Here is a 27,206-nt window from a genome sequence, read left to right as displayed (position 1 = left end):
AATAGAGTCATTCTCCCACCATAGAAGAAAAGGGATAAGAATCAAAGCCAACAACTCAATGAGCACCGAACCAGTGGGCACCGTGGTTAAGAGCAGAGCTCTGGGGTCGATGGTGTTTAAGTTCTGATTCACTGACCACCAGCTGTGTGACCTCGGGCCAGTTACATCACCTCTCTGTCTTTTGTTTCCTCATTTGAAATACGGATGTGATTTTTAAAATGTAGCGCTGTCGTATGTTCACGGTGAGATTCAGTGAATGATTCATGTTACCTCTTAGAATGTTTACCTCTTAGGTAACCATTCACGTGACCTCTTAGAATGGTTCCTGCTTTACTGCAAGCCCTCAGAGAACATTGGTTGCTGTTATAAAACGTGCAGTCACCACTGAGAGTCCATCTCCTCGTGTATGTTCCCACGTGTGAGCGGTGGGTGGGGGAGTGTCAGGTGCAATGTGGGAGGAGCAGCCCTGAGTGTCCCCTGAGGGAGGAATTGGGGAGCCGGTACCTGAGCGCCTTTTCCCCGCCAAGGGCACATGCCCTGGTTGCCTTGGCAACACTCTGCTCTGGGGATGTTGAAATGGTTTCTGGCCATTTAATTCTCCATTGAGAGAACCTCCTGTTGTTCGCCAGTAGTTTGCGTGAAGAAATAGTCACCCAGACAGTCTCCCGGGGCGTGGTCTGCAGCCTGCCCCAGCGAGGAATGCTCAGCTTGGCTCTTGGTGGGCGGAGGGGTCACACTTGGCATACTGCCAGCGGGGACATTGTGCAAAACTTAAAATTAAGAGAATAGTAGCAAAATAAGTAAATACATTTGGGCAGTTAGCTATCACGGGTGGAGAGATGGGGAAAGATGGAAGAAAGTGGACAGAAGGGGAGGGAGCCTGCTGCGGGGTATGGGCACCTTTGAGGCTGGCTTTCAATACCTCCGAGGACAGCTGCAGCCCACTGTCCCTCCCAGCAGCGCCCCGCAGACTCCCCAGTCTGGTCTATGAGACCAGCAAAGACACCACGGTAGAAGACTCAAACGCTTTCAGGGTTCAGGCTGCTAACAAAATTGAATGCAATGGTTTTCCAATGCTGGTAACTAATTTGCTATTTTAAACACAGCATGCAGGTCAAATGTGACCCACAAGCTCTGATGCATTCATTCATTCATTTTTCAACATATATTTCATGAGCACCTGTTATGTGCCAGGGGCCATTTCAGGCACTAGGGGTTACAAAAGTGAACAAAACAGACAAAAGTCCCTGTCATCCTACGACTTTATGCTCTGTTGAGGGAAGACGAATAAAAACGAAACTAGATAGGTAAAATGTATAGTGTATGAGATGGCAATAAGTGATAGAGAAAAATAAAGCAAAGAAGAGGGTCAGGTGTCTTGGAAGAGTTGCAATTTTACATTAAAATGTCCGAGAAAGGATCTCTGAGGATTTACAGACAGGCTTTCCCAGCCGCAGCACTGGCGACTGACTCTATGTGGGGCTGTCCTGTAGGATAGTGTAGGGTGTTAGATGCCAGTTGCCCATCTTCAAATTGTGACAACCTCCTTCCCTAGTTGTGACAACCAAAAAGATATCCAAAGATTGTCCAGTGTCCCCTGGAGGACGCAGTGGTCCCAGTGGAGAATCATTAGATTAAAGACCTAAAGGGAACAAGACAGGGATGTCCACTCTCGCCACTTTTTTTTTTTTTTTTTTTTTTTGCGGTACGCAGGACCCTCACCGTTGCGGAGCACAGGCTCCGGATGCGCAGGCTCAGCGGCCATGGCCCACGGGCCCAGCCGCTCCGCGGCATGTGGGATCTTCCCGGACCGGGGCACGAACCCGTGTCCCCGGCATCGGCAGGCAGACTCAACCACTGCGCCACCAGGGAAGCCCCACTCTCGCCACTTTTATTCAACATAGTTTTGGAAGTCCTAGGCACAGCAATCAGAGAAGAAAGAGAAATAAAAGGAACCCAGCTCCGCAGCAGAATTTACGCACCGGGGGAGCTGCAGTTGTCACGCTGTACAAGATGGATTTTCCTGAAGCTGCCAGTTCTTTTAGAACTCATCAAATTGAGGCCGCTCCAACCGGCTCTGCAGTTGATGGATTTAAGGCAAATCTAGTCTTTAAGGAGATTGAGAAGAAGCTTGAAGAGGAAGGAGAGCAATTTGTGAAGAAAATCGGTGATATTTTTGCCTTCAAGGTGAAGGATGGCCCTGGAGGTAAAGAAGCCACCTGGGTGGTGGACGTGAAGAATGGCAAAGGACCGGTGCTCCCTAACTCAGATAAGAAGGCCGACTGCACAATTACAGTGGCTGACTCGGACTTACTGGCTTTGATGACCGGTAAAATGAATCCTCAGTCGTCCTTCTTTAAAGGCAAATTGAAAATCACTGGCAACATGGGTCTAGCTACGAAGTTACAAAATCGTCAGCTTCATCCAGGCGAAGCTAAGCTGTGAAGAACTCCCGTTGCCTGCCTTTGAAAATCAAGATGAGACGTATAGATATCTATCCGTATATTTCATTGTCAGAACTTAGGTTGAAGCTACACCTGGGCAAATAGCATGAGATTTGTTTTTTTTTTTTTTTTTTTTTTTGCGTTATGCGGGCCTCTCACTGCTGCGGCCTCTCCCGTTGCGGAGCACAGGCTCCGGACGCGCAGGCTCAGCGGCCATGGCTCACGGGCCCAGCCGCTCCGCGGCACGTGGGATCTTCCCGGACCGGGGCACGAACCCGTGTCCCCTGCATCGGCAGGCGGACTCTCAACCACTGCGCCACCAGGGAAGCCCAGGCCTATTTATTAAAACAAACATGTTTTTTAAGTGAGTTTCCTTCTTGAAAAAATATCAATGTATTAGAATCATAAAACACTGTTGTTAAAAATAATTGAACAAAGTTTGCTTTGAGATGCACAGTTTTCACATTATAATCTTGTATTAATTAAATTTGTAAAGCTCTCCTTCCTTTGTTATAATTTTCCTTTTTCATATGTTTAGTTTAACTAGCCACATTTAATTTACCTTCCTAGTTTTTTTCTTTAATTCAACTTAAAGGAATATTACTTTTTATTCCTTTTTTTTAAAGGTAAATTTCATATCAGACTTTGGCATATGATGTGTTTTCCCTACTTTTACCTTCCTAGTTTTTCTAATGCTAATGTTATTTCTAATAACTCGGTAAGATATGGAGTAAAATCATGTTTTTGGAAGAATGTTTAATAGAAAATTAAAATAGCTCTTCCTCAAAAAAAAAAAAAAAAGAATCCGAATTAGAAAAGAAGTAAAACTGTCACTGTTTGCAGATGGCATGATACTGTTCATAGAAAACTCTAAAGACACTACCGGAAAACTACTGGAGCTCATCAGTGAATTCAGTGAGGTTGCAGGATACAAAATTAATGCACAGAAATCTGTTGCATTTCTATACACTAACAACAAAGGAACTTATATACAAAACAGAAATAAACCCACAGACATAGAAAACAAACTTACGGTTGCCAAAGGGGAAGGGCAGGGGGGAGAGAGATAAATTAGGAGTTTGGGATGAACAGATATTCACTACTATATGTAAAATAGATAACCAACAAGGACCTACTATACTCAATATTTTGTAATAACCTATAAGGGAAAAGAATCTGTAAAAGAATGTATGTATGTAACTGAATCACTTTGCCAAACCCCTGAAACTACCACAACATTGGAAATCAACTATACTTCAACTAAAAGAAAAAAGCCCTAAAGGAGCTGCGGAGCAAATCATGCAGACGCCTAGGGAGGATGCTTCAGATAGGGAGTAAGCAAGTGCAAAGGCCCTGCGGCAGGAGCGTGTCTGGTGTGTTCAAGGACCAGCCAGGGGCAGAGTGAGTCAAGGCGAGGATGAGCGGGAGACACACCTAGGAGAGACGTCAAGGGCCGCATCAGGGAGGAGCTTGGACTCATTCAAGGGTTTTTCCTGAGTTTAAAAGGGGGCCACAATTCACAAAAATTTTTAAACATGAGTCCCAGATTAAGAAGCTGGGAAATGGGGGACTTCCCTGGCGGTCCAGTGGTTAAGACTCCAAGCTTCCAATGCAGGGGGCACTGGTTTGATCCTTGGTCGGGGAACTGAGATCCCACACGCCTCGCGGTGTGCCCCCCCCCAAAACAAAAGAAGATGGGAAATGTTAGAGAAGAGGTCTCTGTGTTGGATATGCTGTTTGCCCCTCCAGACCCCTCTGCCCTTCTCCCACCCTGCTCTGGGAGGCTAACCTTTGTAGATTACATCCCAGTCATCCTCAGGGTTCCCACGAGGCTGGAGGCGGGGGGAGGCACCCCCAGGCACTGGAGGGTGGGGAAACTGAGGTCGGTCTGTTTTATTCCTCTGGGCGCCTTGCAGCACGGTTGTGAGTTGACATTGGCTGCATTTTCTGCCAAGGTGGGCAGGCCTCTCGAGCAGGGACAGTGCCCAAGCTGGGCACAGACACCAGCCCTTTAAGGGCCCGCCCTAGGCTGGTATCACCTCATTTTAGCTAATTACATCTGCAGAGACCCTATTTCCAAATCAGGTCCTACTCGAAGGTCCTAGATGAGCATGGATTTTGGAGAATGCTATTCAATGCACTACCCCGACCTCTGTCTGTGCTGGGCTTTGCCATCTCTTGCTGGTTTCCTTCAACCCTACCCACACCTTTGTAAAGAGTCCCTGTGTTAAACAGATAGTAGCATGTACTATCTGTTCCCTGACGAGATGTGCAATGTTCCGGCCTGTCTGAGTGGGCTGCTTTGGGAATGGGCCAAGAGAGCGAGGGCCAGGGCAACTGGCAGAAAGGACTTGAGCTGGTCCATGTCAGAGTCAGCGGCCAGTGGCCTCTCTTGGGGCCCCTTTCCCTGGTCCCCCAGCCCACAGAAATGGAAAAGACCCTAAGACTCACATGGCAGGAAGGGCGATTTCCAAGGCCACAATCTCAGGATATTATCTGTTAAGACAACACGACTGAAACAGTCTGATCAAATCCTGCACTGACTGTCATAAACCGGTTCTATTCTTCACCCCTCTTCTCCACCTTGGGCAAGCTGCAACCTCAGTGAGCCTCAGTTTTCTCATCTCTAAAATGGGATCCTGATGGCTGTCCAGAGCTCCAGAAAGGACCGAGGGTGAGAATGATGGGGAAAGCACATGACAGGTGTAAAAGCAGGCATCAGGACAGTGTAAGAGCATTTGATAGTTTTTGTTAACAGAGCAGGTACACACACTCAGGTGTGCAAGAAATGTAAATCGTTTTTCTGTATTTGAACTTAATTTCTATTCTCAACCCCTAGTCTCCAAAGAGGCAAAACCTATTAGAGTTAGATTTCTGAGCATATGAAGTTGGAAATGCTAATTAGAGAGCCAAGTAGAGATGTTGAATAAGCACTTTTTGTCTGGAGGTCGGATGTGGGGAGTTATTAGAGATGGTATTTATATTATACAGAGATGGTATTTAAAGCCTCAGAGCTAAGTGATTACAGGAATGAAAGGAGTATATATGGACTGAATGTTTGTGTGACGCCCCCAAATACCTATGTTGAGATTTTAAACCCCAGTGTGATGGTCGGAGGCAGGGGTTTAGGGAGGTGATTAGGCCACGAGGGCGGAGCTTTCATGAATAAATTAGCGTTTTTATAAGAGGCTCCAGAGGGCTCCCTCACCCCTTCCACCAAGTGAGGACACAGAGAGAAGACAGCCATCTAGGAGCCAGGAATGGGCCCTCACCAGACACAGACTGTGCCGGCGCCTTCGTATTGGACTTCCCAGCCTCCAGACAGTGAGAAATAAATGACCGTGGTTTAAGCCCCCGGCCCCGTCTCTGGGTATTCTGTGATTGCAGCCCCAAAGGGCTAAGACAGGATATTTAAGCTGCCACGGAAACACAGAAGAAGGGGCAATTGCAGTATTTCAAGGAGTGAGTCTCTAATTGTGGTCCCCAGACCTGAAGCATCAGCGTCTCCCAGGAACTTGTTAGAAGTGCAAATATCGCCCCCCCACACACACCAGACCTGCTCAACCTGAGACTTGGGGAGTGGGCCCAGCAGCCTGTGGACACTTGACCGCCTCTGATGCTCGTCCAATTTGAGAACCCGCTTGGCCGAGGGCATCAAGACAAAAATCGCATTGGATGTCGATGGCTGGCCAACAGATGCCTTTTGCTTTCTTCATGGAAAGTGGTCCCCAGCTTCTCCCCTAGGAAGCAGGCAACGTCCTCAGGAAGTTGCCAAGGCCTGAGCGACAACAGAAGGTATCAGCTGACCGTAGGTCGCTCAGCCGGAACCTACCCCAGCCCCTCCCAGTCCTTAAAAGCAGACATCAGTGGCTGTTTCCACGGCCACCGTGCGTTCAGAAGGGAGAGTTTGAACGTCAGAGTGAGCAAGAGGCCAGCAAGCAGTTTTCTCAGTGGGTAGAAGCTCCCCCACAATGAGAGAGAAAAAAGATTCAGTGTGGTTGGAGAGAGAAAAAAGATTCCCAGAAATGGAGGCAAGGGGCTGGCAAGATTCTCGCAGGGGCCTCGGGTTCCTTTTCTGCAGATGAGCAGGCTCGCTTCGTGATACCATGGTTCCCGCTGCTGTAGCCGCTTGGGAAATGACGGATGCATCCTGAGACTGGCCCAGACATTTACGGCATCTTCAGGAGTAACAGTGACAATGGCTCTGTCACGCCCGCCGCTTCATACCCTTGGCGTTCCCTTAACGATTTATGCATTCTGGAGCGGCCAGGTTCCTTCCCACCAGAGCTCAGAAAGGTAATAAATGAGGAAAGTCAATGGTCTGTAAATTACAACATTGATTAAAGAAGTGATTACTGATATAACTCTTGCTTGGCTATTATGCTAATGCCTGCCCGGATCCAGGACAGTGTTTACATGCTAATGACAAATCTGGGACAGGGAAGAAAATTGGTTTCCACTCTTAATCAGTACGTACACAGTTTTAAACCACTATTGACCGTGAGTGAGAAGATCCATCCATGTGTTCCCCTCCCACCCGCCCCCTGCCACTGTCCCCAGCAGATGGAGGAAATGCGCTCAGCCCGGCCCTCTCCACCTGCCGCTCCAAACAGAAGTGCGAGCTGAAGATGAAAATTGGGCCCAGGGTACCCATCCATAGTTCCTAGAAGCTGGGGAAAGAGAGCGCGATCACAAGAGTTCATTGCTCAGCGTTGGATGTTATTTAACCGGGGCCGTGGACACCCCTGAAGGAAATGCTGCTCCTTTCAGCGTGTATAACCTGGACGGGAGACACATAAGCAAATCAGCAGTTACAGCTTAGTGTGGTAATGCTGGGTGAAGAGTCCATGGGTGACTTCATTAACTCTGAAATGCTACACAAAACTGTGTGTATATGCATTTCTAGGGCAAGAAATAGCTTTATGTGTACTCTCAAAGGAGTTCATGACTCCTAAAAGGTTAGGAAACACTGCTCTAGAGCTTTCTGGAAGTTTTCAAATTAACTTCTTGTGTTTCCACTGCTCTTGGCTCCATCTCAGTCTTTCACCGTATCTCCTTCGCCCCAAGATCTTTGTTTGGTTGTCTTGAAGCAAGTACCCCATGAAGAAAGGGCCATGTTCAGGCATCCATCCAGCTGTCCATCCATCCATCCATCCATCCATCCAGCCACCCACTCATCCATCCATCTATCCATCTATCCATCCACTCATCCATTTATCCATCCATCCATCCACCCATCCATCCATCTGTCCATCCATTTATCCATCCATCCATCCATTCAGCCACCCATTCATCCATCTGTCCATTCACTCATCCATCTATCCATCCACTCATCCATTTATCCGTCCATGCATCCATCCATCCATCCATCCATCCGTCCATCCATTCATGTATTCATCCATTCATCCATTCAGTATCCACTTTGCTGAGCTCCCCCTTCATGAGCAGCTGGTATGAGGAACCAAGAGGTCAAAGAAGAAAAACATGTACTTACTGCCTTCGAGGATTTTACAGTTTTGCAGTTGAAAATGTGAATTTACACATGGGGCTAGTGTAAATCCCATCCCATAAACTTGACTATGCAAGATGGGTCATGTTTCTCTATAACCCAACTTGATTTCTCTTTTCAGTTTTCAATTCATTATGGCAACAAAACATCATCGGAGGCTAATTTCTAGGAGATTTAACTACTCTCAAGGCCTTGGGGAGGGGGCTTCTAGTCCTCAAGGATTCTGTTCACGGTTCCTAGGGCACACCCATTATCATTCAGAGTCCACACGGGTTACCTCTGATGTGGTCCCACCCCTGTGCACCCTGCTCCTAGCAGCCTCCTCCCAAGGGGCACGGGCATCCTCCAGCTGTTTCTTTGCCACATGACAACATCCGCGGGGCTGTAAACAGATGCATCTTCCTGAGGGTTTAGGCATTGGAACACAAAATCTAGATGCTTGAAGACGTTTATTTTATTTGTCTCTGTGTTTGTTTTCCTTTGTGCTCTGTCTTGTCTCTTTCCTGAGTCCATGATCTTCTAGAAATGGGAAGAGTGAAAGGAGGCAATTCAGGGGAAGGAAACATAAGTTGGTCATCACTAATGAGATTCTGCCATTCACTGGATGAACAGTAACAGTACAGATACACAAACAATCCTAGGGCCTCAGGGGAGGTGCTGCAAACAGGGAGGGAAGGGTGTTCCCAGGGAAAGGGAACTACATGTGCGAAGGCCTGAGCGTTCTCCTGATGGGGAGCCATCAGAGCTGCGTGTGATTGGAGCAGAGAGTGTAGGAACTGGAAGAGCCCTGCTAGAGAGAAAGGCGGTACGAGCCCTTCAGACCCTGGGAGGCTGGATGGGGCGGGACGTGGGTGTGGCTCATCTTCTGAGCAGACATCGGCCTGGAGAACAGACACCTCTGGTGCCCAAATCACATTCCCCGGGTCCACCCAGAGTTCAGTCCCAGCTGCAGTTCTGTGCAGGTTCAAGTTCACTTAGTGATTGCTGCTTCTCTCAATCTGCTTCTGCTTTCCATCCCAGGGCCTGTGTCTCAGCCTAAAAGTGTGGGGAAGTGAACTCACACAGCAGCCCTCACTCAAAGAGAGACAGGAGAGGAGCTGGTAGATAATATTCCTGCCTCTCATACTGCAGGTGGACAATCCTGTGTGCTTTCCATGAGGCCCAGAAAAATGGAGCCTGATGGTCACAGCAGCAAATGCAAAGATGTGCCTTTCTACCAACTGTTCTTATTTCTCTGATTCCCTCAGTCTGCTCCCTGGTCCCCCTTCCCTGGGGTCACCTCCCAAGTAAACCAACCACACTGAATCCTTGTCTCAGGCTCTGCATTGAGGGGAACCTAGATCAAGCATGCGTGCTTTGCTAGAGAAAAGGACAAATGGCAGAAGGGTGGTCTCCAGGGCCCCAGGAACTTCTCCTCCTCCATCCCCTCTCTGTCTCGGCAGGTGTCCGACCGCTGCGACTACATCTTTGTCAATGGCAAAGAGATGAAAGGCAAGGTGGACACGGTGGTGAACTTCACATACCAGCACCTGAGCGCCCCCCTGCACGTCACCGTGTGGGTGCCCCGGCTGCCCCTGCAGATCGACGTCTCTGACACGGAGCTGAGCCAGATTAAAGGCTGGAGGGTCCCCATCGTGGCCACTAAGAGGTAAGCCCGGGACGGGGAGATGCATCAGAGCTGGGACGGCAACGGCCGTGGAGACTGACCTTAACGCTAAAGGAGCCAACGCAGGGCCCAGTGCAGACTAGGTGATGCTGTTACCATGGTGATGACATGATGCAAGGCATACATGCCTACGGCCTAACAACAACCCTCTGGGGAAACCAAGGCCCAGGGTAACCCAGCCAGGCAGGAAGGCTGCTGAGCGGCTGGGTCAGCATGAGATCCAGTCATTTGCAGTCTGCACGGGCTGCTAGGAAACTGTCTCCTGCAAGTGGTCCCTCCAGGGTGAAGCCACAGAAGTAACAAGATTTTCTAGGCCCTCCACCCCCAGGGAATTTAAGTTTGGGTTTATTTTCTCTAAGCAAAACGGTGAATCCTTTTTCTGTGGTGGATGAATATCTATAAACTTGAAAAGCTCTATGCGTATCAAAATATTGGGTAAAGTCTACTTGCATTTATACTGGACCATGGGGTTGCTGCCTCCTCTTAAACCGAAACAAAAGCCTCTAATGTATTCTGACTCCGGATTGTCTCATGTAGGAGTTTGGGGTCTTGTTTTCTCAGCTCTGTGGCCCTCAGTTTAGCTAAATAAGAGTTGTTGCTGAATTCCGGTTTCCTGGATGGAATCTCCCATCTTAAACCACCAGCACTATTTTCCCGACAGTCTCCCAAGCACCAGGGTCTTGATTTTTAAGGGGCAACTGGAGTCCATCTCAGGATGGATGAATGGAGCAGTGAAATGGTGAATCCATTTCTACAGGGTAAACTTGAAGGCATTTGTCCTGCCGGGGAGGACAGCCATGACTCCAGCCAAGACTTCAGACCCTTTAGTGGTCACGAGTGGCCAAGATATGGGTTCGTTCCCTGTCCCTGAAGAAGGCAGAACTGACACTTGCTGGGTTCAAATCCAAGCTCAGCTACCTTCTTGCTTTGTGAGTTTGGGCCAGCCACCCAATCTCTCCGCCTCAGTTTCCTCATCTGGACATAAGAATAATTAAAGTTTTGCCTCACGGTGTTATGAGATTCGAAGAGTCCATCCGTGCAGAGCTTAGGATAGACACATCTCAAGAGCATCACACCATCCTGCCCAAGAGACCTTTCTACAGTGGTGGAATGTTCTAGACTCACAATGTCCAGCATGGTAGCCACTAGCACAAGGGGTTATGGAGTGACTGAAAAATTTAGTGGTTTGATTTGCTTAATTTTCTTCATTGAAATTAAGTTGTGAATAGCCATGCATGGTTCTCTGCTACTTTGTGGACAGTGTACGTTTAGTAAATATTAGTTCTTCTATCTTTTATTTGTCAATACATGTCTTCAAAAGAGAGATGGGATTTTTCGTGGGTTGCATATATCGGGAGGGATAGGATGTGGAGAACTCCTTTGGGTCATGCTGTTTAGTGGAGAGAGATGTTCACATTTTCTTCTCAATTAAGTCTTCCCTTCCTCCTTTGGCAAGTACAATAAAGCTTGCTTCTTTGCATTATTAAACAAAAGAGAGAGAGAGGGAGAGAGAGAGAGGTGTTTCACCCTTTGTGCTGCCCGGTGACAGAGTTGGTGCTCCTGTGTGGTCCTGAGGCTCCTGCCCGGGATGCTGTCTCTTGTAGGTTGGCGGGGGCACCTGCCTCGTGACTCCAGAGCACCTTGCATCCCATCACCTGACCTGAGAGCCTCTTCCCTTTTCCCGGCAGGCCCACGCGAGACAGCGAGGATGAAGAAGAGGACGGGCGGCGGGGCCGAGGCTGCGCCCTGCAGTACCAGCACGCCACCGTGCGGGTCCTCACTCAGTTTGTGTCTGAGGGCGCCAGCCCCTGGGGCCGGCCAAGCCACCTGCTCAGTCCCGACTGGCAGTTCGACATCACCCACCTGGTTGCAGACTTCATGAAGCTGGAGGAACCCCACGTGGCCACTCTCCAGGACAGCAGGATCCTGGTCGGGAGGGAGGTTGGCATGACAACCATCCAGGTAGGAAGCCGGAGCTGGGAACTTCGGCACGCCCATCCCTGAAGGTGGTACCCAGCCCTGGGGGAGGCTCACTAGATGGGCGGGTCCTCGTGGCCAATTCCTTGTCCTCGTGATGGCATCCTGGGGCCCCCGAAAGGTGAGCCTGGACCAGCTCTCTGAGCCCCAAGCTCCTTCCAGACAGAATTGAGAAGGTGGTGGCCACACTCCTTAGTGCCGCTATGACGCCCTCACTGCCGCATGCTCCATTCCCACCACCCAACCCGCCCCATCCTGACGCTACTCCTCCACCCTCAGTGCCCCTTTCCAGACGCGCACCTCCTACACCCTCTTTGAACCTTCCCCCATCTCTGCGCTGCTCTTGCCAGCGACCAAAGAAGGATGCGTCCCTTCTTCCTTTGCTCCCTTCTTTCCTTAGGTCAGTCTGTCATTCTGTCATACAGTCATTCGACAAACTCTCTTCAAAATCCTACTGCCTCGGGCTTCCCTGGTGGCGCAGTGGTTGAGAGTCTGCCTGCCGATGCAGGGGACACGGGTTCGTGCCCCGGTCCGGGAAGATCCCACATGCCGCGGAGCGGCTGGGCCCCTGCGTGTCCGGAGCTTGTGCTCCACAACGGGAGAGGCCACAACAGTGAGAGGCCTGCGTACCGCAAAAAAAAAAAGAAAAAAAAAAATCCTACTGCCTCTTTTGCTCAAGGAAATGTATAGAATGGTGGGATTTCAAAACAGATGACAGGGCATGAGGGCCTTTCAGTCAGCCCATCAAGTCCCACCCTACTGACTCCGCCTTTTTTGTTTGTTTGTTTTTTAATTTTACTGAAGTATAGTTGATTTACAATGTTGTGTTAGTTTCAGGTGTACAGCACAGTGATTCAGTTATACATATGCATATATCCAGTCTTTTTCAGATTCTTTTCTCACATAGGTTATCACAGAGTATTGAGTAGAGTTCCCTGTGCTGTGCAGTAGGTCCCTGCTGGTTATCTGTCTTACAGATAGTCCTGTGTGTGACTCCACCTTTCTGGAATGTCATTCTGGATCCTTTCACAACCACCCCAGGTAGAAATGATAGATACGTTTCTACCACTTCACCTGAGACATCTCAGGTCCTACACGTGGTTTATGAGATGAGGCAGAAAGTAATATTTCAGCAGAGGACACGTTGTGCTGGGGGCCCGAAGGGAGAGTCAGCTATTTATAATTCAGGCCTCCCGTTGGTTCCGTAATTCACCTAGAATGGGAGTCGGGCCGTGCAGAGTCAGCTTGTGTGCGACTCTTCACGGGTCCAGGCAGCAGGATCGTCGTGAACGGTTGACCCGGTTGTGTGGTACGCAAGAGAGCCTCATCTAAACAGGGAGGGGCATTTCCTTTCAAAGACAGAATGGAGGGCTTCCCTGGTGGCGCAGTGGTTAAGAAGCTGCCTGCCGGTGTAGGGGACACGGCTTCGTTCCCTGGTCCGGGAAGATCCCACATGCCGTGAAGCAACTAAGCCCATGCGCCACAACTACCGAGCCTGCGCTCTAGAGCCCGTGAGCCACAACTACTGAGCCCACGCGCCTAGAGCCTGTGCTCCGCAACGAAGGTAGCCCCCGCTCGCTGCAACTAGAGAAAGCCCAAACGCAGCAACAAAGACCCAGTGCAGCCAGAAATTAATTAATTAATTAATTTTAAAAAGACAGAATGGATTTTAATTTTTATGTCCATTTTCCAAAAGATAGAGCTAAAGTGTCTCAGGGGAGGGGTGACTTTATCTGATTCTCACAGGGGCCCAGTTCGGGCTAGTGTATATAGTGAAGTAGATGCGTGGCTCCTTCACACTGTATTCCAGACCCTGTTTCGGATGGAGGGAAAGGTTCCAACATCCAGAAGCAGGTGTGACGGATTTATCTTGTGTCCTGCCCAGGTGCTGTCCCCATTGTCTGACTCCATCCTGGCCGAGAAGACAGTAACCGTGTTAGATGACAAAGTCTCGGTGACAGACCTGGCCATCCAGTTCGTGGCTGGGCTGTCTGTCACCCTTCACCCCAGCACAGAGAACAGCAAGGCCGTCACGGCTGTGGCCACAGCTGAGGAGCTGCTGCGAACCCCCAAACAGGTAGGGGCCTGGATGCCAGAGGTCGAGGGGAGCAAGGCTGGTTGCCACACCTGATTCAGCCAAAGGGGAGGGAGGTGGGAGGAACTGGGACAGGGTGGCCAAACCACATTCCAGGATGGAGTGATTCGGGCTGTGTAAAATGCACGTGGTTACGTCATCCAAGAAGCGGGGTCTGTGATGAACCAGAATAATGGTACCCAGTGCACGGGGATGGATTAGTCATCTGTGCAAAGAACTGTCAGAAGCCTAGCAGCTTAAGACAGCAACCACTGTCATTCACAGTTCTGCGGGTCAGGAGTCCAGGTGGGCTCAGCTGGGTGCCAGGCTCCTGGGTTCACAGGCTGAGAGCAAAGCCTCTTATCAGGAAGCTCTGGGGAAGAATCTGCTCTTGCACTCACTGGTGTGGTTGGCAGAATCCAGCTCTGCGCAGCTGAATGCCTAAGGTTTCTGTTTCTTCGCTAGCTGCTGGCTGGGAGCCTCTCTGCTCCCTTCTCTCTGCACCCCCCCGCCCCCCCCACCATCATCTTCAGAACCAGTAACGGTGCATTGAGTTCTTCTCGTGCTTTCAACCTGACTTTCCCTCTGCCACCAGCCAGAGAAACTCCTCTGCTTCCAAAGGCTCCTGTGACTACATCAGGCCCACCCAGCTCAGCCAGGCAGCTCTCCCTAACTTCAGCTGTGCATATAACATCATCATCGGGGGGACAGCTCGTTTTGTTCCCAGGTTCCAAGGACTAGGGTGGACCATTCTAGAAATGCTGCGTGTTGCTACCTGGTATGGTTCCAGAGCATCACCAACAGGGAGCTGGAGTAGGTTCCCATCCCGGTCCAGCTCCCAGTGCTGGAACCTCTGCTCACCTCTCCTGGGGGCAGGAAACTGGCATGGCATTTGCTGGTTTAGAAACAGCGGAGCGAGCAAAGTGGGGAGACAAAGCAGAAAGCACGAAGCTATTTGCTGAGAACTGGTAGTTAATCAGGGGATAACTGACATTGCCACCTCCCTGGCATGGGGCAAGGCCACCCATCAGTAACCAGCCTCACCCATCTGTCTTCATTGGCTGATGGTAATTGGAGGGCCCCGGCGCTGCCTAAGGGGATCTGTGGATGGAGTTCGTTCCATTTGCAGACATGACTCTTGAAAGAATAGGAGATCTAAATCATGCCTGGACGTGTGTTAGTTTAAGTATTTCAGAATTTCTCATCTTTGGGGAATTGCGTTGGCTTCTCCTGAGACAACCCCTACGTTCCAACCTGGCTGTCTTGAGCTAATGGAAGGACTTGGTCTCAATCCCACAGCAGGGATGATGGAGATGGAGGTTGGCAAGCCCACGAGGTTCTGAGGGCTTAATTCGGATTGCCTGCCGTTCATGGGGGCTTGTTTGATGTTCAGTTCATTCTCCGTCTAGAATTGATGAAGAAAAATGAACTCAAGGCGAAAAGTCAGCCACGATGAACTTGCATGCTGCGTTAACAAGGTTTTATCGCAGCCCTTGGAGTGTGGAAGGCTGGCCCCTTGTTCTTGATATTTCCAACTTTGAAATACAAAATCTGAAAGACGGCTATGCCGTGAATATGAGGCAGTTGCATTATACTCCCCTGTGCCCTACCAGTGCTAAAGAAAGCCAGGCTGGTGAAGTGAAATGAGGTCTCCCCCGGCGTGAATGCATTCGACTGAGACTTCAGAAGGGGGCCCGTCCGACATGATTTGTAAGTTGATGAAGCTAAAGGAGAGGAGGGCGGTGAGGAAAATTCCTGAACCAGTCACGTCTTAGCTTTGATCCCCCAAAAGGCTGAGCCTGAGATGAGGATCCACCTGCAAGGACTGCATGTGGGCGGTGAAGGGAACACCAGAAGGGCGTCGGGAAGTGAGGGAAGGAAGGGAAGACAGCCAGAAGAGTGTGTTCCCAACAGCCACCACTGTGGGCTGCTGGAGCCTGGGTCTCCTGGGGAAACCGTCAGCCAGTGTAGAAAAGGCTGGAGAGTCATTGTACCTGAGGTCAAGGAAGCTGGGATATGTACCACACCTCCCATCAGCCCTTAGTGGAGGGCTGCTTCTGGAGGGTGTTAATTTCTCGGCATTTCTGGCTGCGGGCATGACCACATGGGTTCCAGAGGCCAGAATGCCCTCAGGCCAAACCACCTTGCGGGCTCGACAGCTGAAAGTTAAGCAGGCGGGTATTGCAGGAAAGTGGGCAGGTGCCAACAGCACGCACACACCACCTTTAGACTTCGTGAACGTTCTCACTCACTCCTAACAGGAAGCTGGTGATAGTCTGGGCTTTTCCTTACGAGTGCTAGAGGCCTAACTCGGGCTGGTTGAGTCAGACGTCAGAGTTTATCAGTTCATGTCCAAGCATGGGCATCTTCAGGTAAAGCTAGATCCAGACGCTCCAGTGGTGTCGTCAGAAACCTTCCTTTTTATTATTGGCGCTTGTCCTCAATTCTGGAAGATGGCCAGCCCTTATTTCTTTGACTATGGAAGTTCTCCCATATTCTTGGCTTCTGGAACTCCTAACAGAAAACCATTGGTCATTCTCATTCTCTTTCTCATTCCTTTCAACCTTCCTTTCCTATGTTTCATCTCTTTATGTTCCTGTGGGTTACATTCTGGGTAAGTTTCTTGGCTCAGTCTCCCATTACACTAATTCTCTCCTCAACCATGTCTAATCTGCTGTTCAAACTATCCACTGAGTAATTAATTTCAACCAGAGTATTTTTCATGCCTAGACGTTCTGTGTGGTTCTTTCCACAGCTACCTGTTCTTTTTGCGGTGACTCCCACTCTTTCAGTGTAGTTTCTACTCCTTTTTACTCTATTTTTTTGGGGGGCTGATTTTTGTTGTTGCTTTGTTTTATTTTAGTCTTTTTCATTTGTTTTATTATCTCGAATCCTTCATCTGCTCATCTTTCTATGTGAAATTTTTACGGTTTTCTCTCATAGTAGAGCCTTCCCTCCTGGGGATTGTAATTTTTTTTATCATGAGCACCTCTTGAGCTGTAGTTGCTTTGTTTTATATGGTTCCTGAGGAATTCCTGTGCAGTTTTGCGTGCGTATGGGTCCAGTTTCAAGTAAATGTCTTGCAGCTCCTTCACCACCAGGTGTTATAACTTCAGACTCGCCACTCCTGGGGAAGGGGTGAGGTTCTGATTTCCAGGGGAGACATTTTCGCACCCAGTGCTCAGCACACAGACAAGCATCACTGATGTGCCTCTGGCCCAGTGGGTAGGCTTTCTCACCTGCATATGTGGAGAGGAGTCCTGGCTTTACGTAAAAGGTTTCACCCCAATCTGACACATGCCTAGGTGGGCATCACCATCCCAGCCACTGGCTGGTAGGTCTTCTGAGCAGCTCTGCACGCCCTCAAGCTGTCTCAGTAACAGTTACCTATTTGTACCACTCTAGTATGCCTTCTCTTTTCATTTCTGATTCCTGGGGATTTGCATCTCTTATTTGTATATTTTTACCTAGTTTTCTACTAGTTTATACTTAGCCAGTCTTCTTTGTTGTTGGGACATGCTCTTAAGATTCTCTCTCTCTCTCTCTCTCTGCATTCCAGCTTGCATCCCAACTCAGTAGTTCCAGGGGAAATAAATTCTGCTCTAATTCCAACAAAAGCCCAGAGGTCATGTCCCATTGGCTGGTTTGGGTCATGTGCCTCTTTCTGAGCCAATCACTGTGAAAAGGGTAGTACAATGTTCTGATTGGCCAGACCTTGGACATATGCCCACCTCTGGAACTGGAGAGGCCGGTGCCTCCACCCACACTCCTCAAACTCTGAATGGAGAAAAGGCATGGTTCTGAAAGGAAAATTAGTGTTCTAGCCCCCGTCGGAAAGGAGGAATGGAAACTGGTCAGGCCACATAGATGTGCATCCCAGACCCTATGGTTTAGGTATTCACATTCCCACTTTCATCTGGGGAAACTGAGGCCCAGAAGAATTGGTTTAAGAAAAATGTTCCCGGGGAGATAGTGGATCCATGTGTTTAATTCAAAACTCCCACTTCAAACCCTCTGCCCTTTGCCATGGTGTCCAGAGGCCAGGGTTAGAGGAAACACAGGATCCTTTGCCCGCAACAGACCCCTGGGGTTCCGTTAGCTCTTCCCAGCCATGAGATCACTGCCCATTTCCTTCCCCCCCTCTGCACCCTGCTTCACCTTCATAACATCCAGCAGATTGTCTAGCAGGAGCTATCCTGGCCATTTCACAGCCAGGGCCAACCCATCTCCCTCCTAATCTCTAGTCACCTTCCTTCCTCCCTGTACACTGAACTGTACATTAAAAAGTAAAACGTAGGGGGCTTCCCTGGTGGCGCAGTGGTTGAGAGTCCACCTGCTGATGCAGGGGACACGGGTTCGTGCCCCGGTCCGGGAAGATCCCACATGCCGCGGGGCGGCTGGGCCCGTGAGCCATGGCCGCTGAGCCTGCGCGTCCGGAGCCTGTGCTCCGCAACGGCAGAGGCCACAACAGTGAGAGGCCCGCGTACCGCAAAAAAAAAAAAAAAAAAAGTAAAACTTAGGGAATTCCCTGGCAGTCCAGTGGTTAGGACTCTATGTTTTCACTGCTGAGGGCCTAGGTTCAATCCCTGGTTGGGGAACTAAGATCTCACAAGTAATGCGGCACAGCCAAAAAGAATTAAAAACTTAACACATCAAACATATGCAGAACTAACATCCCGGCCCAGCTCCAGGAAGCATCCCAGCCTGCCACGATGAACAGCCGTGTCTTGTTTATTCTCTGTCAGTCTTCTGTCCAAGACTACTCAGTGTGTGGCACACGGCCTGACACAGAAGAGGCTTTTAACTCATGTTCTTGACATGCTCAGATGAATGAAAATTGGACCACTCAATGCCTGTTCTTAGAGGACAGGGAAGAATTCCAGACACATCACAGTTGTTTCCTTCGGTCCCTGGCCTGGTCAGTGACCTCAGAGTCAAAGGCAGCCAGGAGATTGACTAGCAGCCAAGACTAAGACTCGAGATGAACTGGCTGGACTCACACCCAGCTCTGTCACTTAGCGGTGGAAACCTGAGTGAGCCTTGGGTCCCCCCTGTGATCCAGTCTACTCACCTGCAGAATGAGAAGTATAGATAATAGTGTGTACCTTGTATACTGTTGTGGTGATTAAATGAGTTGATAATGAAAACCACGTAGAACAGTGGCTGGTACCCAGGAAGCACTATGGACACCTTAGCTACCATCGTCCCCATGGCGGCTGGAATAATGGCGCACCATAGATGGCCACGTGTGATTCCTAGACCCTGTGAATACGGCACCTGATGTGCCAAAGGGGACTTTGCAGATGTGATTAAGGATCTTGAGATGGACAGATTACCATGGATTATGCGGAGAACGGAACATACTGAACTCAATGTCATCACAAGGGTTCTGATAGGAGGGGGGACATCAGAGCGAGGCGTAGGATAATGTGAAGACCCAGCAGACGCGCTCAAGTGACGTCGCTGGTGATAAGTTCAGTGGAGCCTGAATTCAGGGAGGGCTTTCTGTGGGGTCTTTTCCCTGGGTAAGGATTACACTGGAGCTGTCACTGCCTGTCCACATTGGTTCTTGTTTCCGTTAAGGGGATTCTCGGATCTTGATATAAAACCTGGATTTTTTTCCCCAGGTTCATCAGCCACCAGGTCTGGATTTTAAGTCCTGCCCCTAAGTCTTTGGGTTCTGTTCTAGCATGGCGGCAGGCGCGATCCCCAGAGAAGAGGCGTCCGCCCCCCTCGCCTCCCCGTGGCTTTCTAACTGCCCCTCTCCCTGCAGGAAGCCGTGCTCAGCACTTGGCTGCAGTTCAGCGATGGCTCAGTGACGCCCCTGGACATCTACGACACCAAGGACTTCACCCTGACCGCCACGTCCCTGGACGAGGCCGTCGTGTCAGTCCCCCAGCCCCGCTCGCCCAGGTGGCCCGTTGTCATGGCCGAAGGGGAAGGCCAGGGACCCCTGGTCCGAGTGGACCTGACCATCGCGGAGGCTTGCCAGAAATCCAAACGCAAGAGCGTCCTGGCCGTGGGCGTCGGCACTGTCAGGGTCAAGTTCGGCCAGAATGACGCCGACTCCAGCCCCGGCGGGGCCTACGAGGAGGCCGAGATGAAGAACCACGCCAGCGGCCGGCGCCAGAAGGGCCAGGAGGGGCCCTGGTACGGCAGCTCCTCCGCGGAGCGCGACGACGGGGCCCCGCGGAGGGGCAGCCCCACGGCCAAGTCGCTGCTGGACAACAAGGTGGGCAAGAACAGCCGGCTGGACGGGGCCCGGCTGGCGGGCGAGGGCCAGCTGCAGACCATCCCCATCGACTTCGCCAACTTCCCGGCACAGGTGGACCTGCCGCGGGCGGGGGGCGGGCCGGGGGCCGGCGACCTGGTGCAGGCGCCCCGCGGCCTGAGCGACCTGGAGATCGGCATGTACGCCCTGCTGGGGGTCTTCTGCCTGGCCATTCTCGTCTTCCTCATCAACTGCGCCACCTTTGCCCTCAAGTACAGGCACAAGCAGGTGCCCCTAGAAGGCCAGGCCTCCGTGACCCACTCGCACGACTGGGTGTGGCTGGGCAACGAGGCGGAGCTCCTGGAGGACATGGGCGACGGGTCCCCCCGGCAGGACGAGCACACGACCGTCATAGACGAGAGCGACCGCCTCCTGCTCAACGGAGGTTCCCAAAAGCACGGGCACAGCCAGGTCCCCAGGCCTGCCGACTCCGGGGACAGACAGGGCAAGGACCAGAAGCTCGAGCCCCTGCACTCACCCACCTCCAAGAGGAAAAAGGTGAAGTTCACCACCTTCACCACCATCCCCGCCGACGACAGCTGTCCCACCGTGAACTCCATCCTCGGCGGGACCGACGAGGACATCCAGTGGGTGCGCCAGGACATGGGCGTGGGCGCCCCCAAAGAGCTCAGAGAACACCTGGAGAAGTTCAAGGACAAAGCCTAGGCCCCTCTGGCCGAAGGGCCAGCGCTTGGACACCCTCCTTCGGTTCCAGAGTAGCTCTGGGGCTGAACAGGGAATCGTTGGGGTCCCCCTTCGAAACCAGTTGGAAATTCTGAAGCCGGAAAGGGACATTTTTTTGTAATCAGAGGTTGATGACGACAGATGTTCGCAAGTAGGCGGAATAAACTCGGGGAAGGGAGCTTCTTGGAGACGTTTGACCTGCGCAGGGCCAAATTGGGAAGGTTATTTTATGAGTCAAAATATAACCCAGACAAGCTACCAAAAAGTATTTGTTAAAAAAAAAAAAAAGCAAAAAGACAAATAAAAAGACAGGTAATCATCTGTTTATATTTCTAATAAAGGAGCAAAATATATTAAAACTAGGGCCTGCTAAGAGACATTTTCCGTTTTAATTCAGTATTCCTTTCCTATTCCGAGGACAGCCTTGGACTGTCACCCTGGGCTTGGGGAGGAGACGTTTCTGAATATTGGTTGCCTCTTGGGATAGACCTGAGGAGTTTTACATCTCTACTTAATAATCTTTTCTTTTTCCACATTCTCTTTTTTCCCCTCCTTTTTTCTTTTTGTGTCTTAGACTTCCACTTGATTTATATTTAATGTCTATTCCTGAGAATCCAATGGTATATTTTCCTAAATTAAACAAATTATATTCCTAAACATCAGATGAATGCTTAGAAACGATGTCAGTTAATCCACTCTTTAAGTATTGCGTTTGATGCTTTTCTGTATCCCTCCAGCCTTGTTGATATTTGCTGGGCTTTCTACAATCAGGGGGAGTTCTCAGAGCCTTTGGGGGGATGGGGGAAGATGCCTTCCCCCATCCCCACTACACCCACCACAGGGCCAAAGCCAGTGGGTAGGACACTGGCAGAGGCTGGACCCGTGGGACACAGCCAATAGCACAGAGCCCAGCCAGGTTCCCCTGACCCCTCCAGGACTCCATCACTGGTGTCGTGCGGATGCTTCTCCCGGGGGAAGATGAGGTCCGATCCACAGGAGAGAAACCAGACCCAAGAGTAACGAGCACGAGCCTCACAGGGTAGATCTATCCCGAGACATGCTGCTATTGCCAAATGAACAAGGATAAAAAAAACTGAGGGTTTTTCCGTTGTTTTTCTTACTTCGTTAGGCAGGGTATATATACCAGCATAAACGGAAAACACGAACATCTACGTTAGATTGGCAATCAGCTGTGCTCTTTGGTACCAGCCCAGTCGTGTAGCAGCCCATTGCAAAATGCACTCATCCAAAGTGAAGTGTAGAGGCAGAGGAGACCACGAGGTAGGGGCACAAACCCCAATACTCCGTTCTGTCCGCAGCTGCTGGGGACGAAGCCGCCCGGCTGTCACGTGATGCTCTCCGTGGGGCGGCGCCCGCAGATACCGGGAGGAATGCTTCCTGTGTTTATTTTTTTAATTACTAAAATCGATAGCTAAGAAAGGGTCCTCGAAGCCTCAATAACCTTAGCTGGACCTTTTAAAAAGATATTTCTAGCACATATTAGAGACGGGAAAAAGGAGCTATTTATTTATACCTGTGATGCCAATTGTCATTAAAACATTTTCCATGGCTTGACAAGTCAGTATCTTGTGGGCTGTCTCTTATTTCACTGAACTCCTATTATTTCTTCTCCCCGCCAAATGTACAACTTGTTAAAGAAATAAACCGTCTGCTGGTCTAGAAGGAAAACTATACACTGTCGGCTTGTTTGCCTCTTGGTTTCTGGGCTGATCCACAGTCATTCCTAACAAGGGAAACTTCCGGTCACCCATCCACTGTCATCTCCATCAGCAGTTCTCAGATGTGAGCATGCTCGGGGTCACCAGGAGAAAATGAGCGTCCTGACGTGTTCCAGGGTGATGCAGATGCTGTTTCCCCCCCTCCCCCCAGTGAACGTCCAATTCACATCGAAGGAGGAGGAGAGCCTGGACATTGAATGGAAAACTGTGTTGATCTCTCTTCTGGGGTAAAGGTGTACTTTTATTCTGATTATTTTTGCATTTGTTGTTGTTTGAAGTTCCAGTGGGATTGTGGTTCCTTTGGCTGGTTGAGGGAAGAGAATTTTGGGGTTGAAGACAAGAGAGTGATGTTTTTAAATAAGTTTTATTTTTTTAATTTAAAAAATTATATAATTTTTTAACAACTTCATTGAAATATAATTGCTTTACATTGTTGTGTTAGTTGATGCTGTATAACAAAGTGAATCAGCTATACATATACATATATCCCCGTATCTCCTCCCTCTTGCGTCTCCCTCCCACCCTCCCTATCCCACCCCTCTAGGTGGTCACGAAGCACCCAAGCTGCTCTCCCTGTGCTATGTGGCTGCTTCCCACTAGCTATCTGTTTTACATTTGGTAGTGAATATATGTCCATGCCACTCTCTCACGTCGTCCCAGCTTACCCTTCCCCCTCCCCGTGTCCTCAAGTCCATTCTCTACATTTGAGTCTTTATTCCTGTCCTGCCCCTGGGTTCTTCAGAACTTTTTTTTTTTAGATTCCATATATATATGTTAGCATACGGTATTTGTTTTTCTCTTTCTGACTTACTTCGCTCTGTATGACAGACTCTGGGTCCATCCACCTCACTACAAATAACTCAGTTTTGTTCCTTTTTATGGCTAATATTCCATTGTATACATGTGCCACATCTTCTTTATCCATTCATCTGTGAATGGACACTTAGGTTGCTTCCATGTCCTGGCTATTGTAAATAGAGCTGCAGTGAACATTGTGGTACATGACTCTTTTTGAATTATGGTTTTCTCAGGGTATATGCCCAGTAGTGGGACTGCTGGGTTGTATGGTAGTTCTATTTTTAGTTTTTTGAGAAACCTGCCTACTAATAACAGCCTTATTGAGACATAGTTCACGTAACATAAAATGGACCCATTTAGAGTGTACAATTCAATGGTTGACAGTGGTGCATCACATCAATTTTAGAAAATTTTCATCATCCCAAGAAGAAACTCCATACTCATCAGATTTGCTCCCCATTTCCCCACCCCCTCACCAGATTCCCAGCCCCAGGCAACCACTGATCTACTCTCTGTCTGCATGGATTTGCCTGGGGGTGGTGTGGGGCTAGTATCTGTATCATTATGGGAGAGTCTGTGAGAAGCCGATGGGGTTCATATATTGTTACTGTTTTTTTGGGTTTTGGTTCTGGCCGCGACGCATGACCTTGTGGGATCCCAGTTCCCCAACCAGGGATTGAATCCGGACCCTCAGCAGTGAAAGCACGGAGTCCTAACTACTGGACCGCCAGGGAAGTCCCTGTGAGTGTTTCTTGTTTGTTTGTTTTTGTTTTCGTTTTGCGGTGCGCGGGCCTCTCACTGTTGTGGCCTCTTGCGGAGCGCAGGCTCAGCGGCATGTGGGATCTTCCCGGACCGGGGCACGAACCCGCGTCCCCTGCATCGGCAGGCGGACTCTCAACCACTGCGCCACCAGGGAAGCCCCCTGTGATTGTTTCTTAATCGAGGCACCAGGGGAGCTCTGTTCTCCCACAGCATGGCTGCACGTGGGTTGTAAAACAGCCTGCAGTACCTTCTTTTCTGTAGAAACCACGTCCACGCCTAAAGCAAGCTCCCTGCCTAGCCAGCTCAGGTATTGCTTTAAAAGAATCGGGCTTCAGATCAAGAGAAAGAGGACTGTGGTTGAATCTAATGCTGGTTGCTTCACTTCTGCCCCAAGTTCAACTCTAAAAAAGGCCAGCTGGCGTTGGGCAGATACCTCCGCGGTCCACTGGGGTCAACCGAGCTACCCTGGTTCTGAGAGCCTGAGACAATGAGGCTGTTTGACAACCGCCTCCCTCAGGGAGCACATGCCATGGTGTCGGCAGAGCTAAGAGGCCGTGTTGGGGGGACCAGTGGGTCCCATTTCCCCTGGGACTGTCCTGCTTTTAAAACTGGAATCCTCTCAGGAGAAACAGGCTGCTTGGCCACCTGGTAGACGTAAGTGACTCCAACTATCATTAAACACTTTCCGTTGGTCACTTCAGGCGATCAGGGCCTCATGGTGTCAAAATGTCTCTTTTATTGTAAATGTAAGACTCAAATACGACCTCGCCTAGGGAGGGACACAGCTCCAGTGTTGCCAGACCCTGAAAAAAATCGGGAGGTTCCTCAAGGACGTCTGCTCTCCTTCCTGCGCCAGCGCTGCCCTTCCCGCCAAGCCCACCTACCCTTGGGATGTGAACGTGGGACCCCACGGAATGAGTCTGTAGGTGTCTGACCTCTGACTCCCTAGGATGGGTGTCAGCTCCACGCTGCACATAAGGTCCCAAGGGAGCTGAGTGTGCACCATTTTAAATAAGGTGCTGCCTTTTTACGGTGATGTGAGCCTCTCAGACTGCCAGGTGGACAAAACAATCTTTCCAGATAGACAGTCTGCAGTTCTTCCTTCCTGCTAAAATGATCAAGTAGAACAAGGGTAGCTTGGCTGTTGGATGCTGGTCCCCTGATTCATGTCACATGCACTTATTGAGCACCTGCTGTGTGCCTGGTTTGGGGAACACACAAAGAATGGAGTAATTAACAAGTCCTCAAGGTGCGGCCAGTCAGAGGGTGGAAGCAGAGAAGGGGGCAGTTAGTTAAGCACAGGACGGCAGGGGGATCGGGGGGGAGGGCAGTGCCTTCACCCCCCGTTGCCCTATGTTCCCACCAGCTCGTCCACGCTCACCTGTAGACTCCAGCCAGACCGATGGCCTCTCAGAACACAAGGCTCTGAAGAAACAAACTGTCCTTTCTCGTAAGTGAGTAGATCTTGACTAATATTACAGTTGACCCTGCACAACGCGGGGGTTAGGGCCCCGACCCTCCCTGCACTGGAAAGTCCAAGTAGACCTTCCAGTCCACCCTTCTTATCCGTGATTCCCAATCAGTGGATTCAACCAACCCTGGATCTTGCAAGACTGTAGTATTTACCTTGGAAAAAATCCACGTATAAGTGGACCCTTGCAGTTCAAACACATGTTGTTGAAGGGTCAACTGTAATATTTATTAGCATTAATCTTTATTGTGATCAACAATAGTGTATTAACATTATTTGAATAATATTAACAATAACTACGAGAATAGTAATAATGAGACTCCATTTAACAAGTCTGGGTCAGACTGAGTATTAAACATCCTTAGTGTGTGTTGTTATTCACTCACAACAACCGTCTGAGGCATGTGTGTTTCCCCCCATATCAGAGGTGAGGAAACTGGCTCAGAGCATCCTTCTCAAGGTCAAGACTAGGAACTAGCTGAGCCACACTCAAAGCCGTGACCGTATCTCCAAAAACTGTGGTCTTGATTATTACACTAATACAAGCTTCACATATATTTTCTTGTGTTAAAAATGTAATCAAACTGACCAAAAAAAAGCAATTCAGGCTCATGACACAAAATCTAGAAAAGTAGAAGAAATAAAGAAAAAAATGCCTCTGGTTCCTCCTCCCAGAACTAAAAATTAATAACTCATCTTACACACGCTTCAGTTTTTTTTCAAATGGTGGACATAATTTTGCACGGTCCTATTCATATTTTGAAAGTATACTGTTATAAACGTGACTTTTAAATTACTTTTCCACTTTTAAAAGTAGCCCAAGAGCATTGTAAACAGTTTATAAAAATGACCGAATTCACCCCCGTTGGAGCTTTGGTGACGTCCTTCTAGGTTTTTGCCCTCCGATGTCTTTTTTTCTTCCGTGGTTGAGATCAAAGTGCAAAAATTGCTTTTTAAGTATAATTAACAGGGAAAGTTACGCAGCCTTCAATCGGAGGTGATAGGGCTCCCATGTGCATGGGACAGACGGTGGGCTGCATGAGGGGACCCCTCGGGGCAGGGGGAAACTGGGCACTAAAATCCAGCCCAATCTTTGCTTGTCAATATACCTGCACCTGGAGGAGAAGCTTACGGCTCTCCTTTGAACAAGAATACCATCTGCTTGCCAAGCGGGCAGCCTGGGCTGCACTTTCCAAGTGGAGGCTACAGTTTACATCTTGCCCTTAACGGCAAACGGAGCCCTGGAAGATGAGGTGAAAGGAATCAAGGTGATGGCCAGCCTGCTTCAGTGAGTAGCCTGCCTTCTATGACGGTGATGAAGGAGTCGCTCATACAGACGAACTGTTCCATGGCTAATAATGACACAAGCGGCCTAAAGGCCACAGAACAGCTGTTTCAAGGCACTGGAGAGCACCTGCAGTTGAGACAGGCTGGGACCTGGGAGCCGGGGCCTTTTGCTGCAGGGTTTGCGCCTGGACACACGTCTCCTCCAGTAACAGAATACAAAGAAACTATAAGGGACTAAAGATAACCGTGCATGAGCAGTTGGGGCAAATTACGGACAACAAGATACAAAAAGACCAAAAAAAAAAAAATCCAACTGCCACTTCTGAAGAGCCAGGAGCAAAAGCGGGGGGTTGGGAGCCAACGCAGGGCCGCGCATGCCCCCTGCACTCAACACCACCAAAGCGGGGGGCAGACCACCTGAGCCACGCCTCCAGCCCGACCCCTGGACACACCCCTCCCCTCACCCCATATAATGAGCCAGCTGCCCCCCACCCTCGGGGAGTGAGCGAGCAAGGGAAGCTGTT

The 27,206-nt window shown here is 49.7% G+C and overlaps 1 protein-coding gene and 1 pseudogene across 1 annotated transcript in view; both read left to right on the top strand.

The window, feature by feature from the left end:
* TMEM132C (transmembrane protein 132C) overlaps positions 1–22,351 on the top strand; it is a 370,532-nt gene extending 348,181 nt beyond the window's left edge. The window contains exons 6-9 of the mRNA XM_060027867.1: positions 9,396–9,601; positions 11,308–11,581; positions 13,482–13,673; positions 19,444–22,351. Of these exons, the coding sequence (XP_059883850.1) occupies positions 9,396–9,601; positions 11,308–11,581; positions 13,482–13,673; positions 19,444–20,607 (1,836 nt within the window). The 3' untranslated portion in view covers positions 20,608–22,351. The remainder of the gene's footprint in view (positions 1–9,395; positions 9,602–11,307; positions 11,582–13,481; positions 13,674–19,443) is intronic.
* LOC132436443 (sterol carrier protein 2 pseudogene) lies at positions 1,990–2,445 on the top strand (annotated as a pseudogene).
* Positions 22,352–27,206: the final 4,855 nt, after the last annotated feature.

Source organism: Delphinus delphis, chromosome 13 (genome assembly GCF_949987515.2).
Source record: "Delphinus delphis chromosome 13, mDelDel1.2, whole genome shotgun sequence".
Lineage (NCBI taxonomy): Eukaryota > Metazoa > Chordata > Mammalia > Artiodactyla > Delphinidae > Delphinus > Delphinus delphis.
The sequence above is the reverse complement of the archived record's forward strand: the minus strand, read 5'-3'. Positions and strand labels throughout refer to the sequence as shown.